Raw genomic sequence first — 19,316 nt, 5'->3', positions numbered from 1 at the left:
CCCCGGCCACACACAGCCGGAATGCTTTGAGCCTGTGAGCTCAGGGCAGCTCATTCTCGATCACTGTAAAAGCAAATCCTCCCAACTTCCTTGCAGGGGCACTCGGAGGTTCGGCTGGTTTCCAGCTCTCAGCCCTTTCCCAGGGACAAAGGATCCTCCTGCATGCAGAAAGCAGCTGGGAGGTTATCCCTGATATTGACTTGACAGCGACCCGGGCACTGCCCAGCCCCAAAGGCTGACTGCAGAACAGTGGAGACCTGAGATCACTTTGGGATGGAGCACAGGCCAGGAAGATAGGGAAGGCTCTGCAGCTGCACGCTGGGGTGCACCATGAGCGATGCCCACCCCACTGGGGCTGCCCACAGCCCATAGTCTGTGCTGCTCCCATGCCTGGCCATCCTGGAGCCGAGCTGCTTTGGAACTGAAAGGAGCGTGTGTATCTGAAGGCAGCCATGCCTGCCCTTGGGACGCTCCTATGGGGCAATGGGGGGGTTCTGCCAATGCAGGTTGTACCCCAGACACAGCTGACAGCAAAGGGGGTATCGGGCAGCATGGACGGCCACTGAGCTGGAGTGATGCCTAACCCTCCCCTCAGACCTTTGAGCTTCCAGCAAAGCAGCAGCCCTCGCTCCCAATCCAAAGCACAGCTGCATCGACCCAGAAGAGAAATCTGGGTGGAAAACCACATTTCGGTCACATATGGGAAAAGTACTTTCAAATTAATTTATTCAAGATAGTTTGGATTTATTCCTGACAATAGCTCCGGAAGCAGAAGTTTGCGATGGAAGTCTTTGGAGACCAACGATTAGAAAGAGGCAAATCAAACAACCAGTGCAAACATCCACAGGATTACGTACGTGAGAATTCACAGCAAATTGTAGAAGGGGACCTGGGCACAAAACCAAAACGTGGAGAAGCAATGCCACGAGCGCCTGCTCCGCCTGCCTGCTCAAAACAAAGCCGTGCTGTTCCCGAGGTACTTCCAGGCAATGTGCTCCCCACTGGGTCTCAATAGCAAAGAGCATCTGCAGGGCCCTGCAGCACTGGGAGAAGCCCAGCATTCCTGCTGCCCTGTGCCCACACAGCCCAAATGGTCTTTTCCAGTGCGTGCTGCCCAACAGACACCAGTTGCTATTTCGGGCTTTCTAGATAATGAGCGTGGTGAGGTGCACCCAGCAGCAAAAAGCAGAAGAGCTGCCAGTGGAGACTGCGGCCCTGGAGACAGTGAGATGTGGCTCCATGTGCTGCTGAGACAGAGAACTCCAATGGGTTATGGTTCCTTCCTTCACTTGGTGCTGCACAGCGTCTGTCCTCATTCTAATGAGTGCATGAGTAACAAAGTGTCTCTAATTGCTGTGAGGGCCCTCGCTGGCCACACCGCGCTCTGCAAACACGGGGAACACCCAGAGGAGAGGGGTGGTTGTGCTGCAGAGGAGCCTGGGCTGCCGTCCCTGGCCATGACCAGCAGCCCCAGGGCAGCCCCTGAGCCACTCTGCCCTCACACCCTCCCCATGAGACTGTAAATCCTGAGAGCAGGATGCGTCTCTGCAGAGGATGCCTACAGCAGGTTGACTTTGGCCACAACCTGCTTGCAGCCCAGCCTGGAGAACTGCTTGTCGCCTGTAGTGTAGTAGCTGAGCTGGCTGGCCAACCTCTCGACGTGGCTCTGCTCGGGGTACAGCCCTTCCCTCCTCATCTCCTCCAGGAAGCAGTCTATGACGTGACTCCTCTCCAGGAGAACGAAGGGGACGACGTCCGCCGCCTTCCACAGCGGGTGGGTGTGGGTCAGCACGGGCTGGATGACGCTCAGCAGCTCCTCTGCTCCGCTCCGCTGCTGCAGGAGCTCAGCGGATGCGTTCTGGATGACGAACTTGGTGATTTCACCACCCCCTATGTTGCTTATCAAAATGTAGATGGCATTGAGGAACTCGTTGGTTTGGTTGGGTTCGAAGAACCGGCTGAGAGTGTCCAGCAGGACCGGAGACATGAGTTCAACCTCGTCCAGGATGAACAGCGGTATCTTCTCCTCTATCTCAGCTCTCGTAACCATGTCAGAAATCTTCTTAGACAGGTCTGTTTCACACGTCAGAGGAGCCGCGCCGCTCGGGCAGTGGTGCATGACAAAGTACTGAAGCACGAAGTCATTGTCCATGACGGAGCGAAAATGCTTGGCCAGCAGCCAGCCAACGTGACTCTTCCCCACTCCCGTGGGGCCATTTAACGAGAGGACCAGCGGCTTGTTATGGATGTGGGTGGCGAGATAGTCCTTCAGCAGCTGCATAATACTTTCCACAGCGAGCTTCTGCCCGAATACCTCCCGGTGCATCGTTTTCTCTAAGCCATCCAGGTCGTATTTTTGGAGGTTGTCATCCAGGTTCTCTATGGCGTTGAGGATCTGGAAGAAGATAATGACGATGAGCAACAGGAGGCAGCGCTTGGCGTTGCTCTTCTCCTCCGCTGGGAGGTACCTCTTTGTTTTGTCGGGGTACAGAACGACCCGAGATTTCCTTCGCTTCTTTTTCCGCCTGGGTTTGCTCATCGCCCACTCTTCCACGGATGTGTCAAAGGTGAAGTACTGGGATGTCTTGAAGCCGGACTGGTTAAAGAAGGACTTGGAGGAGCCGTACAGACCTGATCTGTTCAGTGAAAACTGCCTCTGGAGCACCCGCGCATGGACGGGCTCGGATGACTTCTCCTGGGGGAGCTCGAAGTGCAGACGGCCTTTCTTCTGCACTCGGTAGCGCTGCTTGAGGCGGACAATTGCCCTTAAGGGAGAAGAAATGAAAGAGACTCTCTTGGAAGCGGCGGGGATCTCAGCATCAGGCACTTCTTCCCCTTCGCTCTCAGAGCAGGATGCTTCTTCCTTCACGTCGGTCGTGGCGCAGCGCAGCTCTCCTTCCCCATCACTGTCAGAGCAGCCCATCTCTCCTTCCACATGGCCATCAGCATAAGGGCCCTCTTCTTTTGCACCGCTTTCAGCACAGGACGCCTCTTCTGCCGCATCCCCCATGGCAGTGGGAAGTTCCCCACCCACCTCAGCACAGGACACCTCTCCTTTTGCATCGCCCTCAGCACAGGATGCCTCTCCTCCCACGTCCCCCATGGCGGTGGGTGCTTCTCCATCCACCTCTGTACCAAGCAGCTCTCCATCCATCTCGTTCAGTTCTTACAGCCCACTCACATCCTCTTCTTTCTAAAGCAAAAAGGACAATGCAAAATCAACCTTCGTAAGAGCAGGAAGTGGCTGACAGCAGCCAAACGAGGCTGATTGGAACGACCACACACAGCCATCGGGCGTCCAAACACGGACCTCTGCGCGCAGCATCAGCTGTGCACCACGGGATGGGGAACGCAGCCCCGGAGAAAGGGCACTGCCGGATGGGGCGGGCAGCAGGATGTGGGCAGGTGGATCCTGCCCTGACCCCATGCTGTTTCCTTAGCACCTGCCAAACGCGAGGAACACGCAACAACACACCCCTCCATAAGGAAACAGTCACCCTACGCCGCAGAGATGGGGCGTGGAAAGCTCTGCCGGCCGCCCCGGGGGGTCCTTCGCGGGCAGCACTTCGGGAGCGCAGCGGCGCTGCCCCGCGGCTCCGCCACCCCCCGCCCCCGTCCTTCCCCACCCGGAGCCACGCGGAGCAGCGCGGGCACCCCTCGAATCCCGCCGTGGGAAAGGCGTGGACGGAGCTCACCCGGCGATGGGAGCGCGGCGGGGAGCGCTGAGCGACGTCCGGCCGAGCCGACCTCCGGCCGCGCGATGCCGGCTCCGTCCCCGCCCGCCGAGCTGCCCGCAGTCCGTGTCACGGTGGGAGGGCACTTCCCCAGCGCTGACGCACGGGGACGGCGGCTGCGGTGACAGCGGCGGGCAGGAAGCGGGGCCGGGCAGAGCGAGCACAGCCGCTCCCAGCGGCCGCCCGGCACGCAGCCCCGGCGCGGTGTGTGCGGACCGCCGCCGTCCTGTCCCGGCACGTCGGCTCTCACGTCGGGGCAGCTGTGCCCGAACCCGGCGCCCGGCGATCTCCATTAGCCCCGAGCGTTAATTGCTCACCTTGCGCGGCGCTCGGCCGTGCCCCGCACCGAACCGGCCGGGCGGGATTCCTGCACGCAGCACGGCGGGAGGGCTGACGGCCACGCCGGGTCCCCACGCTGTCCCCGCGTCACCCCGGCACCGCTCTCCAGTCCCATTCACTTCTTTCATGCAGGCACTGCCCGAAGCCCATGGCACTGCCATCCCAAAGCAGCTGGGACCAACCCCATGGCACTGCCATCCCAAAAGCTGGGGAGCGAACTCACCACACTGCCATCCCACAGTGGCTGGGAGCAGCCCCACAGCACTGCTATCCCAAAAGCTGGGGAGCAGCCCCATAGCACAGCCAGCACTATGTTCCCTGGGCCGTGGGATATCACAGACCTTTGTCTGGGGATGTTGCACCCCCCGGCCCACCAGGATGCCCCACACCAGGGCACTGAGGAATGTGGGAATAAGAAGGGGATGCTGTCAGTGTTCACAGGAGTGGGATTAGGGAGCAGAGTGGTAATGCAGGAAGCAGTGGCACATCTCAACTGCTCCCCAGTGGATGCTGCAGGGACACCTCCTGGGGAGGTGTCCACCACCACCATGGGGAGGTGGCCCCGGGCCCTGCTCTGACAGCTGAGACCCCAACAGCACATCCACCCCACGGCAGGGGATGGCACAGCCTCTGAATGAGGGGGGGTGCTGGGACCAAAGCCCACCTCCAGCACCCCAGGACACCGAGAGCCATGGCTGCACCGGGAAGGGGCACGGTGGGACAGCAGAGCAGCAGAAGTGGCACCGGGAAGGGGAACCACTGGAAAACCCCAAAGGTTCCCCCAGGCTGGGAAGGGCCACCTGCGTCTGAAGCTGAGTGCATGTGGGGGAAGTGCAGATCAAAGGGGGGGGACGGGGGGACGGGCAGAAGGGATGGGAGCAGAGGTTACAGCTCCAGTGAGACATGGATCGCCTGAATCCCTGTGCCACCCCAGTCCTGTCCCACCCACAGCCCTGTGCCCCCCGCACCTCTGTGCCATTTGCATCCCCATGCCACCAGCATCACCACGTCATCCTCACTGCTGTGCCACCCCCATCCCCACCCCATGCAGCTGAGCACACCCCAGCACCTCACCACATCCCGTGGCGCACAGCCGCTCCCCACCTCCCCGAGCACCGCACAAAGGCAACGGTGACGCAAAGCCCCAAACGCGGCCGTTTCCCACCCGGCCCCATCTGCTCACTGACCGTGGGCCGGGCGTGGGGTCCCTCCGTGTGTCCCCTGGGTGCTGCCACCCCAACCCAGCACTGTGCTGCCCTCACAGCTGCACGGTGCCGGGAGGAAATGGCGCGGAGGAGTGGCCCTGCACCACTTCCTCGTCCCGCTCCGTCCTCGCCCCGAGAGCGGCCGCCTGGTGTGAGGGCACTGATGGGGCTGGGGGAGAGTGGTGGCCTTGGGATGCTGAGTTTGGGTGATGATGTGGGGTGTAGTGGGCGCCAGGCCGGCAGCAGTGGGGTCAAAGAGGCCCTCGGGGATTATTGGGGTGGTCTGGGGGAAAAGAAGGCGAATGTGGGACAAAGCGGTGAGCGCGGTGCAGAGCAGCAGGTAGGGAGGTGCAGCTTTGTGCCCGGTGCAGCTCTGTGCTGACGGCCCTGAGCCAAACCTCCCGAAAGCGGCACCCCCAGCAGCAGTGCCGAGGAGGTGGGGGCCGTACCCACAGCTCGGTGCCCCCCCCCCGTGCACCCACCTGCACCCATTGCACTGAGCTCTGCTCGGCGCTGTGCCACGCTCTCATTTCTGGTGAACCCTGGGGGGAAAGCGCAGGGCGTGAAGCGAAACCCCTCTCCTGCTGGAGCGGCGGCCCAGGAATGAAAGTAGATGGGAAAAACAAAACCTCCCAACTGCTTCCCTTCCCTGCATGGACTGCGGCCATAGGGATCGGCCCAGCGATTCCCTGCATTGCGGGGACATCAGAGTCACATCGAGGACCCCTCCAGAGGAGCCGTGAATGCATTCTGTGGGCTGCAGCCCTCGTGGACACAAAACAAGGCATTTGGGGGGATAAATTGGGGTTTTGCAATGGGAGAGCTCCTGCCCAGCAGCACTTAGCGTGGATGCATACAGTAAAAATAACGCAGAAGCGATGATCCCCAGCCCTTGTTAATAACAGCTACGGGGAGAGCAAGAAGCTGCCACGTCCAGCTGGAGGCAGTGCAACAGGATGGGGTTCTGTGCAGCGGGGCCCTGTGTGCAGCAGGGGGGCACTGCGGCTGCGGGGAGCATGCAGGTGTAACAAGGCGAGGGTGTATGGATGGGGGGAAGGCCGTGCAATGAGGGGACGTGCATGTGCACTGGGGGAGTGCAATGGTGGGGGGCACATGCATGCAGGAAAGGCTGTGCGGGGCGGGGGGAGCATGCATGTGCTTTGGGGCAGCACAATGATGGGGGGCACACACATACTGGGGGGGAGACCACATGCATGCAGGGGATCCTGCAGGTGGGCAGTGCCCTGGGCCACCCTCTGCCCCATCTCGAAGCCCCCCACTCACCTCAGGCTGTTTGGAGCCCTGCAGCCCCCGCCGGGGGCCCCGGGGAGGACGCAGCCAGGAGCAGCAGCTGCGGGTGCTGCACAGCCCTTCCTGCAGGGCCAGGAATGCAAATCCTGCCCAACGCCTCCTCTCCCGTGGCTCAGCCCCACTGGGCCCCCGCGGGAAGAAAAGGGGTGAGAAAACCCAGGGGAAGCTTTGGGGCACCCATTCCTTGCGGGCATTGGGACCAGGGGGTACCCAGCGGGTTGGCAGCCAACACGGGGTGGGGGTACCCACACATCCCCGGTGCTGCTTTTGCTTTTACATCCAGTTTAGCTCTTTTCTCTGCACCGTGGCATTGGTGAGCCGGGTGCATGCAAATCCCGTGGTGGCAACCAGGACACAGAACACCAGGGCTGGAGGTGCCCAGGGGGGTCAGGAGCAGGGAGGTGCCACGCTTCCCCCCCCCCAGAACGGAAGAATAACAGGAAAAAAAATAAAATAAATCAATTAAAAAAACAATGAAAGTGCGTAACCCTTCCCAGGCCGCCGGGTGGGAGCGTTCCAAACCCAGAAGAGCAGATTGCAGCCCACAGCAGCAACACCGGTGGGCAGGAGGGTCCGTGGGGCAGGAGGGTCTGTGGGGCAGGAGGGTCTGTGGGGCAGGAGGGTCTGTGGGGCAGGAGGGCCTGTGGGGCGGCCCCAGCACCGCTCGGCCCCATTTCACCGTTAGCAAAACTTTCCGAGCTCCGTCAGCAGACGTGGCCGCACGTGTCCCCCATAACCCAAACAGTTTACATGCGGGCCGGGAGCATCCCTTGTAGGGAAGAGGCGTCCTGCTGCGTTTCTGGAGGGCTCTCTATAAACAGTTTATAAATAGGGCAGCATACCTGGGGTGCTGGGATCTGCTGGGATGAGGGGGGTTCCTCCGGCTGCAGAGCTCCCATTGCACAGTGCAGGATGAGCCAGAAGCACCGGCTGTTATTTGTACTTCTGGCTTGTTTCTTTTCTTCTTTTTTTTCCCAGCTTCCTCCGTCCAGCCTGAAGAATTCCTTCCCCAGCTTGTTTCAATTAGCTTTGAGCCTTCTATGTTTCATCTGACCCGAAGGGCTCATTAAACCTGAGTTGTTCCTACTGTAATGCTTTGAAAATTGGACAGCAACAGCCGCCCCATGGCTCCGGGATGGGGACAGCATTGGGACCCACAGCTCTGAGATGGGGACACCGTGGAGATCCATGGCTCTGGGAGGGGGACAGAGCAGCCTCAGGCAGCGCCGCTCTGACCCAGCAAACCTGCAGCACACAGCAGGTGACCGGGGAACGTCAGCACAGTTTCCGCAGAGGGGAAAGCGAAGTGTCCCCAGATCCCAAACCAGTGAGGAAAGCCCCACAGGAGCTGCTCCAGCAGCACAGAGCAGCAGGCAGAGTGGAGCTGGGGGCTCCACAGGCTTTTGTCTCTGAGTCCTCATCCTGTGGGTGCCGGGTGCAGCTTGCAGAGATGTCCCAGGTCGTGCCCACGGCGCAGCAACAGTGGGGTCAGTGCTGTGTACTCCACTCTGCTCCCTGTCCGGCCCCAAATAGTGAGTCCGGTGCACGTCCTAGCAGGGTCTGGTGGGCTTCACATTGCTCCTGGTGTGTTTGGTGTGGATTTCCTCCCCTGCCTGCTGCTGTCTGGGACTTGCCACCGTTTATCTGTGTCTGGAGCAGCGTCCTGCACATTTACTCTAAAACCCCAAATTTCCACCCTGCTCAGGGCTTCTGCAGCACTGTGTGCACACCCGAAGCGCAGCCATGTGCACCATGCAGTCACACTGACCCAAAGTGCCCCCTCCCCCCCCCCACATCACCCATGGGGCCACCAACCCGCCCCTCCACCCACCCCAGGTCCCCAACACCACCACCACCACCTGCAGTGGGTCCAGGGATCCCCCAGGGGGATTTGCCCTCATGCGGAGGGCAGCACAGAGGCTCCCCAGGCATCACTTCCAATTGCCAAATGTTACTCCCCCAGTCTGCTCCAGCAGCCTGACAGAAGGACCCATGGCATTTGTTCCCCTTTGGGATGGAGGGACATCCCTGGTGAAGGCAGACCATGGAGGTTTGTGAGTTTAATTCATTCCCTACAGCACCAGGAACATCTGAACAGCCAAACACAGCACCCAGCTCCTAGCACTCCAAGGCCACCAGCCTGGAGGAAGGCCCACAGGGAAACAATAACACGTGCTCCCACCCATGGAGGAAGAGCAGCAAACATGCAAGAGAGAGATAAGCCCACAGCAGCACTAAGGATGCCCGTGGTGCTGGGCTTAGGATCCCTTACACACTGACAGACAAGGCTGTAACCCTGAAACACACCAAGGATGCACAGTTGCCAAAGCAGTGGGTTTTAAAGGGAGAGGAGTGCTCGTGCTGTGGTAAAGCAGTGCTGCCAATGCCTGGACAGCCCTCACACCCCCCCAGGACTAACCAGCCTGCCTTGGCAAACTGCTGCATCTCATCCTCCACAGCATTCTTCATCCCACAGTAAAGTTACTCCACCCGTCTTTGAAGTCCTGAGCAAGGATAAGGGGACCCTGGGGTCTCCCTGGAACCGCAGGAGGCAGCACAGACACCACACTTGTTTTGACACAAAGAGACACAGCCAGAAGTCCCCTCCAAGCCTCCCACGGCTGCAGCGGCGCCGGCCGACTGCAGGGCTTCAGCACAGGGAAGTGTTGGAGAAAGCACTGCTGAGAGGAGAGAAAAGTGCTGGTTTGGCCCAGAGACCACTGCTGGGTTTTATTGATCACAGACGGGGATGAGACTCTCATTTATGAGAGGAAGGTAATGTGGGCAGCAGCTCCAGCCCAGCCGTTCTGAGGGCTGCACAGCCCACGCTGCTGCTGAGCTGCCTTCCCATGGTGTCCCCTGTTGGGAGGGGGCACAGCGCCCACCCCCAGCACAGGACCCACCCAGCAGGATGCAGAGAGCCAGGCGGCACCGAGGCACTCACAGCCTAGTTGCAGTTCTTAGGCAGGCGATAGACGCCTCCGGAGTAGATGAGCTGCTGGTCCCGAACCTTCTTCTGCAGGAAGCCCTGCAGCTCCTGTATGTCGATCTCTGTGACCACGGGGCCTGTCATCACAAACATCTTCAGCATGCTGTGGATCCTCTCCAAGGACAGGCTCTCCAGGTTGGTCAGCATCGCCTGGATGTAGGTCCAGAACAGCTGCAGGGACACGCAGTAAACCACCATCAGCACCATGCAGAAAAGGGCTGCTGAGGGCCCGGCCTTTAAGTGGGAAATACCCATGGAGAGGATGAGGTGTCCTCACATATAGGCCAGAATGCAGGATGTGTCACTCCGTGGGTAAATGCAGGCAGGGCACTGCGTGGTGCACAACGGCACAGCACACAACACGGTGTGACATGCGGGGACAAAAAGCAATGGGAGTGTCCAGAGCCAGCCCAGACAGACAGCAGAGCTCAGCCTGGCAGTGCTGGATACGCCTTTCTGGCACTGTAAGCCGAAAAGCACGGGGTGAATCCAACCTATGTCTATTTTCAAATATGAAATCAACACCCAGAGTTGTATGGGGACATTTTTGGAGCAAAGGCTGCCACCTAATACCCCATATTGCCAATAGTTATGTGGATGATGGATTCAGTCCAAACCCCCTCAAGCTGGAAGGACAAAACGCGAATCCAAAGGGCGGATCGAATCCATCCCAAGAAGCCAAAAGCATTGGATGTCTGCGCCGTCCCACCCGCCCTGCAGGCACCCACACACACCTGCAGCTCCTCCTCCTTCTGGTCAGCCTGCGAGGCCATGGCGGAGTCCCCCTCCTCGTCGCTGTCTATCAGGACGACTTTCTCCCCCTGGTCCTTCTGCTCCTCCTCGATGACGGTGAAGGTTCCCGGCGGCTCCTCACGCAGCACTCCCTGCTGCAGCCACAGCGTCATCTTACGCTTCAGCGACGTCACGGGCACCTTCAGCACCTCGCTCAGCTCCGCCAGCGTCCACGTGCCTGCAGAGAGCGTCGAGGAGGGCTGCAGGACCTGCCCACCCCACGTGTGCCACGGCTTAACAAGAGGGGAGGAAGGCGGCCCAGGGCTGAGCAGCCACGCGCAGCGCCTTCCTGCAGGCACCGGGTGCTGAGCTGTGCTTTTCCGAGCGCTGTCTCCTTGCAGAGCTGCAGCTCTGCCTCTGGCTGCGGTAGATCCAAGCTGCAGGCAGCTCCTGCCCCCAGCCCGAAGGAGCTCTCGGGCCCTATGGCAACGTGGCCTTCCCACCCAGCTCCGTGTGCCACACCACGTCACTCACTCTTGGTCTGGAAGTGCAGGATGATGGCAGCGTGCACAGGGGACACGGACAGGGAGAGCGTGCGGTCGGCCAGCTCCACATCCAGGCTGACCAGCCCCAGGTGGTACTTCCAGTTCAGGGTCCTCATGGCCTGGAAGAGGGAAGCAGATCTTCCAGCCCCTCTGTCGCTACGGCTGGTTGAACTCTGTTCACCTCCAGCAAAGACAAAGGCTGCTCCCACCTCATGAATCTCTGTCCCACCATTATCCATTCCCTGCTCCCTCACCCTTGACATAAGTTGTTGCCCAGCCCTTGCCCAATACCAGTGCTACTCTCCTGCCTGAAAGCCTCTCCTCAAGAGAACAACCAGAAGAGTGACAGTACTGAAGTAAAGAGGCCCCACATGGACAGGACGTGCACTGGCACAGCTGCACAGGGAGTGGTGCGGTCACCATCCCTGGAGGTGCTCCAGAACCACAGAGATGTGGCCATTGGGGACGTGGTCAGTGGGCATGGTGGGATGGGCTGATGGTTGGACATGATGATCTTTGTGGTCTTTTGCACTGTAATGATTCTATTACTCATTCTTCTGGCAGTAGCTAAGCTGGTGTAGCTTCTAATCCACTTTCAAAGCTGAAGGACTTTGGTATTCCACTGTAACACCGTGGGTGTAGCAGCAGCTATGCTGCAAGGGATGTTGCAGGGACTCCGCAACAACCAAGCAAGCTCACGCTACACAGCAGAGCTACAAAACTCTTACGGAGGGTTAAGGAATCCTCACCTTCAATTTCTCGTACTTCTTGGAATAGGCTTCCATGGCTTCCTTCACCTGCTCTGGAAGCTCCAGCTTCTCCTCCTTCAGCGGTGGCCAGAACTCGCTGGACAGGATAACGGCCACGAGGCTGAACGGCGGCCTCTCCTCCTCCGGGAGCTTTTCCTCCTCATCACGAATGTTGGCGTTGATGCGTCGCGAGTCAGCCATGTCCTGGAGAGGGCAGAGGACAGAAAGAGCCCTTCAACATCCAGAAGGGCATAGGCAGGAAGGGTAGGGAAGGCCCCAACCCCGCAGCACCCACCCCCAGCCAACAACCCAACCCACTGGGCTTGAAGGACAGCCATCCCCAATGCATTTCTGCCTGTCACACATCAGCCCCCTCACTGGGATTCTCATAGCCCCATTTCCCTGAAGGACCCTTTGTGGTCACTCTTCTTCACCAGTGAGCAAAAGCACCCAGACTTGACTTTAAAAAAGCAAAGAACAAACAACAAAAGTCAATTACTTTTAACATGACTTCACAATAGTGCATCTGAGCTTCGCCAAACCGCAGCTTGAGCAGCTCCACGTTGCGGATTTCCCTGGTCAGAGAAAGAAAGGATCACATGCGGGTTCCAAGAGACAAAGCAGGGCTGCAGCTGAGGTTTCCTGATGGTTCGTCCCTTTTTTGTACTTTGACACCTTCTGTTGACCCTCAGCAGCCCCTGCAGGTTGCTAGAAAATAGGGGATGGAGCTCAGGGTGTCCGTGCTTCCACTTCCCTATGTGCTGCCCTATAGTGCAAGCCAAAGGCAAGACTGAGCAGCAGGCAGCTAGAGAGCCCTGAACTTCTAGATGCCACCACAGCTGCAGAGGAGATGTCTGCAGAAATGGCATTTTGTAGGCCCAAGGCTGAAGCAGACCCCTGCGAGGTGACTTCAGCTGGGAAGCCCCGGCGCAGCAGCTGGGTCTCACCTCTCAGCACTGTAGTTGAACTGATGCAGCAGCCGGTCAGCCAGGAGCGTGCGGTACTCGTTGATAAACAGGTCCTTGCTGCCATAGATGCTCACCAGCAGGCTGATGATGTCTGAGGACCGGCGCTTGGAACTCGATTTCCCTATTGAAATGCAGCAGAGAGCAACGTGAGATGAGCAAAGCCCCAGCCCAGATCGGCACAGCCAAACGGGTGACTCAAGGCTACAGCCAGCCATGGGGAGACAGCGGGCTGCCTCGATGCCTGCTCTTAATTCACCTGGATCTGCATCAACTGGGTCAGGGACCCAGTCCCCTGGTTCTGAGATGTCGTCATCACTCTCCTGGCCGTTCTCCAGTGTCACAGGGTCAGCTTTTGAGAGCTCATTTGCCAGATCCCCGGAGCCCTCAGCATCCCCCGTGAGACCGGCCACGATCTGCCGCACGGTGTCCTCCCGTGTCCTGCCAAAAGGTGAGAGATACAGAGCCATGGAGGGAAGGGGAAGGGGATGCACAGGGCTGCCCTGAGAGCCTCTCACCTCAGGTACTTCCTGATGGGCTCACAGGCGACCTCCAGGATAACCATGGAGGGGTCCAGCTCCCGCAGGGCCTTGATGGCTGAGATATACAACGTGATGATGTCGGAGGTGTTGACACCTACGAGAGGGGCAGGGGAGCAGTTCAGAGTCCCAGAGCACAGATTTGGATAAAAGAAAGGTTCTGTTAGATCTATGGAGCTGGAGGTGAAGGGTTTGCAGCCCTATTGGCTCATCCACGTGGAGAGAACAGATCTTTATGGCCGAGAAACCAGCTCCAACCACAAACACAGCCTCAGGGACTACTATATAGCAACTTAGCTTCCCAACCCGCTCAGACCAAAGCTAAACTTGGGAAGCAGAAGGGGCTGGGATGTAACCAGCTGCTACTGCCCATGCATGCTCCAACACAGAGAGCACACAGAGCGCACAGCCCGGCTGCTTCTCGCTCAGCAAACCCTCACAGCCCAGCTCCCAGCGGGTCGTGATGACGTGCACAGGGATGTAAAACCCACCGGGATGCAGAAGCCGTATTTCCAGAGCGCTTTTCAGGGAGCTGAGCAGCTGCTGCCTCAGGTTTGTCCTTTCCAGGCAGAACTTGAGGTCCTCCACAGCAGGCTTTGATTCTGGGAAATCTACAGACCGAGCAGCGATTAGAGACAGCGCCAGGCTCCACGGGGAGACAGCGTGGCACCAGGAGGTGAGGACATGGTGAGCACACATCGACCACTCAATCCAAGCCCAGCAGTGAGTGCACACACAGCGAATGATGGGTGACACCGACCTCGAATAATGCTGAACAGCTCCTCGATCAGCATGCTGGCGTAGATGCGGTAGAAGAACCTCTGGACGTGGCACCGCCAGCGCCTCAGGGTGCTGCTGGCTTCTGCAGAGGGGCGAGCCAAGGGGCCGTCCTGCAGGAACACTCTGCTGAGCCAGCCCAGCACCTTCTCGATCCACTGCAACAGCAGAGGGAGAGCACAGGGATGGAGGACGCCTTCGCACGGCAGGACATTCCACCCTGCAGAGCTCTGCTGGTTTTTAATGTACGCTTGCAGAACTGTTCTCAATAGGAGCAAAGTGCCCATCTCAGCACCCTCAGCCCAGCACTATGGTGGTTTCTGAAATCCTGAAAGCCATCCCCAAACACTCCCAGACCTACCAACCAAACGCAGGCACTGAGACAAGACCCCAAGCACCGACCCAGCCACTTCATAACGATATCCCACAACCTGATCAAAGGGCACCAGAGGCTGAGTTTGTATACCGCAGACTTAATTTTCTACGGAGAAATGAGTATTTGTCGTAATTCAAATGCACCTAACTGCCATATCCAGATATTCAGAACAAATGGCTTTACATTCTGCTTAAGATGGCAAATGCGTAACACTACCTGGGGTAGTACTTGAGTATTAATAGTTATCAGGTGCTATTATTTTTTGATAACCAGGTTTAGGCAGCCTGAAAAACGCTCAGTTTGGGTGTGGTGCGCCCATGTTAATGCTTGGTTGTCTGCTTGACCAAGGACTGGGGGAGTGCGTGAGTTCTGCCCATAGAACTACAAGGCAGAAGAACCTGCTGCAGCACAGAGCACCCAAGCACCAGTCCTGGGCAATACTGGGAAAGCATTCTCCTAAAGAACAAAAGGAAAGGGTGACCATCGATGCAAAGCACCTCAACGCTGAGCAACACCTTTACCCAAACCTAGAGGTTTGTCTCTGAGTGCCCTCTGCAGCAGGGCCAGAGAAGAAAGTGTTGCACAGCAACTGCAGGGAAGTAAACACCAAATCACTGCCAGTGTTTGCAGGCAACAAAAGTACCCAGCGTGGCACACAGCGAGGAAACCAGGACGACAGCACGGAGCTGCCTGGTTCACATGGCAACCTGACCTCACACGTTGTTCGTCAGTGCAGACCAACGTAAGGCCATGCATCAAGGAACAAAGAGCACAGAGCACAGCCCGTGTCCCAGAGCAGCCATAACCTTGAGGAGAGCTTTAAGGTCATACAGAACAAAGAGCTCGACACAGACTTGGTGCAAGGCAGCAGCAAGAGAACTGAGGAGGTGCAAGGAAGGACTCAGGGCAAGAACAGCATGTGCCAGCGTCACTTCCTCTTTTAAAGGGATGCAGGAAATTCAGGACAGAAAACAGCCACAAGTTCAAGTCATGGGCCCACCTACACACGGGGAGGGCTGGCTGCAGCTGCATGGCACACTGCCCTCATATCACTGCTAGAACAGAACCACCGTAATTCCTCAATCATAGAATGGCCAAAATGATCGAAATTCATGGAATCACAGAATGGCCTGGGTTGGAAAGGACCACAGTGCTCATCCAGTTCCAACCCCCTGCTATGTGCAGGGTCGCCAACCAGCAGCCCAAGCTGCCCAGAGCCACATCCAGCCTGGCCTTGAATGCCTGCAGGGATGGGGCATCCACACCTCCTTGGGCAACTTGTTCAGGTTTCACCCTCTGGGTGAAAAACTTCCTCCTCATATCCAACCTAAACCTCCCCTGTCTCAGTTTAAAACCATTCCCCCTTGTCCTATCACTATCCACCCTCACAAACAGCTGTTCCCCCTCCCGTTTATGCACTCCCTTCAAGTACTGGAAGGCCACAATGAGGTCTCCCTGGAGCCTTCTCTTCTCCAAGCTAAACAAGCCCATTTCCCTCAACCTTTCCTCATAGGAGAGGTGCTCCAGCCCTCTGCCCATCTTAGTGGCCTCCTCTGGGCCCGCTCCAAGAGCTCCATGCCTTTCTGTGCTGGAGGCCCCAGGCCTGGACAAAGTACTGCAGATGGGGCCAATGGGGACACGGCCAGGTGAAACAGAACGAGGTGCTGTGCGTAGGGCAGAGCAGACCCTCTCCTCCAGCATTAATCTAAACTGCTAAGTTTTAACCACTCCTCTTCTGTCAGGGGTGGTAGAAGTCACAGCCCAGGACCAGGGAATTGAGGTGGGGCTGGGAACTTAGCGGCAGGAACAGGAGCAGCTCCACACCTCCAAAGCCAGGGCATCCCTTACCTCCTGGAACTCATTCAGGAAGGAGTGCTCGTATTCACCCCGGCATCGTCGCTCCATCCTCTCCTTGATCATCCTGTGCAGGATGGTGGTCACAGCATCAGCACTCACCCTCTCCAGCAAATTCAGCCGGCGGCTGCGGACACAGAGACCGGGGTGAGGGAGCAGAAGCAAAAGCACATAGAGAAAACTGAACTAACAGGGGGCACCTGCTGCCACGTGGTGCACAGGTGCAGCCACAGCTCTTAATTTAAGCACTCTGATGGCTGGCAGCGATGCACGACATACATAATACATCACACGACTGCCATCCTATCCTCTTCAGAAACACTGTCATAGGATTATAGAATCACAGAATGGTTTGAGGTGGAAGGGATCATTAAAGGCCATCCTCTCCCACTCCCTGCAGTGCACAGGGACACCCACAGCCCCATCCCCTGACCTTGGGTGCCTGCAGGGATGGGGCACCACCACCTCTCTGTGCAACCCATGCAGTGCCTCACTGCCCTGAGTGTAAGAAACTTCCTCTTATATCCAGCCTAAATCTCCCCTCTTGTAGTTGGAAACCATTTCCCCTTGTGCTACCACAGCAAAGCCTGCTGAAGTCTGTCCCCTTCTATAATAGAAGACATTACTGCTATCCCATCTTATTCAGAACCATTTTCTAGCTATCCAAAGCTTTTTCATCCAGAGGAGTTTGCTCCTTTGGGACAGAAGGCCTTTGGAAGATATTCCCACCCCCAGTGAGAGGCACCCCTGTCCAAAGCACCTCTCCAGTTCAGCCAGCAGCCAGCAAGCAGCTGCAGAACCCACGTAAGAAGACCCCAACCCGGGACCCCTACGCAGGGCATAACCTCATTCACAGCTCCTCCATTTCTCAGCCACGAATAAACCCGGGGCTGCTGCCCTCGCAGGACCTCCTGCTTGTGGGGCAGCCCCGTGCCGTACGTACAGAATGTGGTTGAGCTGCCGGAACCGCTCCATGGCCGTGGGGCACCAGCACTGCTCCCTCCTGCTGCCGCAGCCCGCGCACACCGCGCTCTCTCCTCCGCCCTCCTCGGTGTCACTCTCCTGCTCAGCCTCGCTCATGCTGCTCTCACATTCATTCATTCCCTCTTCCCCCTTCTTCCACTGCCGCATGTATATCCGGAAGGTGCGGCTGTAGAACTGCTGGATCATCTCCTGGAAGGGCTTGGTGGTGGAGAAGAAAAGGATGGCTTTGAACATGGTGTACACCTTCTCCCTCAGCGTCTGAGCGCCCGTCCCCAGGAGCAGGCCTGCCTCGGTCCAGCCCTCCAGGAGCTCCATGCTGCTCAGGTAGGGCTCCAGGCGGCACTTGAGAAGACAAAACGCATCCAGAAGCAGCGCGGAGCACTGCTGCTCCTCCGCCGTGTTCTCATATTGGCCGACGCAGTTCCAGAACTCGGGAGCGATGTGGGCCTGCAGGTCGGTCTGCAGCACCTCCAGGAACCACTCCTCCACCGCAGCGTGCAGCCCATAACAGCGCAGCACCTCCAGGGCGGCCCGCAGCTCAGCGTCCTGCAGTGGGCGCACCGGGTCACACCGTGCCGCTGCCTGGGGGGCAGAGGGGGCGACAGGTTGAGCACACAGACACTTCTTTGTGTCCCATCCCTGGAGGAGCCCACAGCCACGGATGAGGCCCAGGGCATGGTGTGGGGCAGCCGGCCCACGGCAGGGGGTGGGTGGGCTGTTAGGATTTTTCCAACCCAACCATTCTTTGGTTCTGTCATCTAAAAGGACCCTTCCAACCCAACCACGCTGTGATCTGTAAGGACCCTTCCAACCCAACCATCTTCTGGTTCTGTGATCTATGAGGACTCTTCCAACCCAATCACGCTGTGACCTACAAGGACCCTTCCAACCCAACAATGCTGTGACGTATAAGGACCCATCCAACCCAACCAGGCTGTGATCTATGAGGACCCTTCCAACCCAACCATGCTGTGACCTACAAGGACCCTTCCAACCCAACCAGGCTGTGATCTATGAGGACCCATCCAACCCAACCATGCTGTGACCTACAAGGACCCTTCCAACCCAACCATGCTGTGATCTATGAGGACCCATCCAACCCAACCATGCTGTGACCTACAAGGACCCTTCCAACCCAACCAGGTTGTGATCTATGAGGACCCATCCAACCCAACCAGGCTGTGACCTATAAAGACCCACCCAACCCAATGAGGCTGTGATCTATAAGGACCCTTCCAACCCAACCATTTAGATCCTGTAGGCCAGAGGGGACCTTCAGCCCGCAGGGTGACAACATGTGGCCTCTGCCCATCCCACAAACCCAACGCCACTGGATTAAAATCAGTTTTCTTGCTTGTATACATCAACCATATTATAGATATTTTATGAGGGCTGCTCCGAAAGTAATGCCTCCTATTTTATTGTATCGGCCCACAGTGTCAGAGGGGGATGTGGGTAGGATGGCAGCAGAGGCTGAACCTTCCCATCAATGTGCTATTGCCATGTGACACCCGGCAGCAAGGGGCAGTCTGACATGGACGTATGTATGACAGGGAGGCGTATGGAGCAAAGGGTGGAACTGAATTCCTCCGCGTGGAAAAAATGGCAGTTGTTGACATTCATCAATGCGTGCTGAACGCTTACGGAGACAAAAAAAGTGGATGTGGGCACAGTGAGGGGTGGGTGGGGCGTTTCAGCAGTGGTGACGGTGGCGGTGCACACACACGGGCAGCACACAGCTTCTGTTCATCACTGCTGAAAGCACACCCAGCGGCGGTGGCTGCGCGCTGAAAGACAGCGTTCCATAGCCGAGAATCCGCTCTATTTACCCTGCCGTCTCTTTGTACCTCCCGCAGCTCCCACGAAACACAACAGGAGGCATCACTTTCGGAGCGACCCACCTACACGCCGCCCCACGACCGCCGCTCTCCTCCCGGCTCAGCCGCCATCCCGCACAGTCGGGGCGGGCAGGGGGGGGCCCTGAGCCCCCAACACCCACACAGCGGCCACCATTACCCGCTGCTGGGGCCGCACCGCGACCCGCACAGCCCCGTCCCGCCCCCCCCTCCCCCGCATAGTCCAGCACAGCCCCGCACAGCCCCGCTCCCCGCTCACCAGCCCCAGCGCGGCGGGCGGCACCAACGCGGCGCTGACGGCGCTCCACGCCGCGGACAGCCCCGCGCCCGCCGCCTCCATGTCCCGCAGGAAGGGGCGGAG

The 19,316-nt window shown here is 58.3% G+C and overlaps 2 protein-coding genes across 8 annotated transcripts; both read right to left on the bottom strand.

Annotated features, from left to right (window-relative positions):
* Positions 1-709: 709 nt before the first annotated feature.
* On the bottom strand, positions 710-7,503 carry TOR4A (torsin family 4 member A). 7 transcript variants are annotated; one of them, XM_046901949.1, is made up of 3 exons: positions 6,563-6,662; positions 5,239-5,820; positions 710-3,193 (listed from the first exon to the last, which is right to left on the bottom strand). In XM_046901949.1, the coding sequence occupies exon 3, from the start codon at positions 3,152-3,154 to the stop codon at positions 1,559-1,561; it is 1,596 nt and encodes a 531-aa protein (XP_046757905.1). In that variant the 5' UTR covers positions 3,155-3,193; positions 5,239-5,820; positions 6,563-6,662; the 3' UTR covers positions 710-1,558. The 7 variants fall into 7 exon arrangements, with proteins under 7 accessions (XP_046757905.1, XP_415532.3, XP_040505164.1 ...); XM_415532.8 differs by having other exon boundaries at positions 5,261-5,820; XM_040649230.2 differs by having other exon boundaries at positions 5,761-5,820.
* A 1,784-nt stretch (positions 7,504-9,287) lies between these two features.
* ANAPC2 (anaphase promoting complex subunit 2) lies at positions 9,288-19,312 on the bottom strand. The gene is made up of 13 exons (XM_415533.8): positions 19,215-19,312; positions 17,059-17,681; positions 16,110-16,242; positions 13,869-14,043; positions 13,600-13,719; positions 13,088-13,205; positions 12,829-13,010; positions 12,552-12,693; positions 12,104-12,179; positions 11,605-11,808; positions 10,845-10,974; positions 10,313-10,548; positions 9,288-9,749 (listed from the first exon to the last, which is right to left on the bottom strand). Exons 1-13 carry the CDS (start codon positions 19,293-19,295, stop codon positions 9,537-9,539), a joined length of 2,433 nt encoding a protein of 810 aa, XP_415533.2. The 5' UTR covers positions 19,296-19,312; the 3' UTR covers positions 9,288-9,536.
* Positions 19,313-19,316: the final 4 nt, after the last annotated feature.

This window comes from Gallus gallus, chromosome 17 (genome assembly GCF_016699485.2).
Source record: "Gallus gallus isolate bGalGal1 chromosome 17, bGalGal1.mat.broiler.GRCg7b, whole genome shotgun sequence".
Lineage (NCBI taxonomy): Eukaryota > Metazoa > Chordata > Aves > Galliformes > Phasianidae > Gallus > Gallus gallus.
The sequence above is the reverse complement of the archived record's forward strand: the minus strand, read 5'-3'. Positions and strand labels throughout refer to the sequence as shown.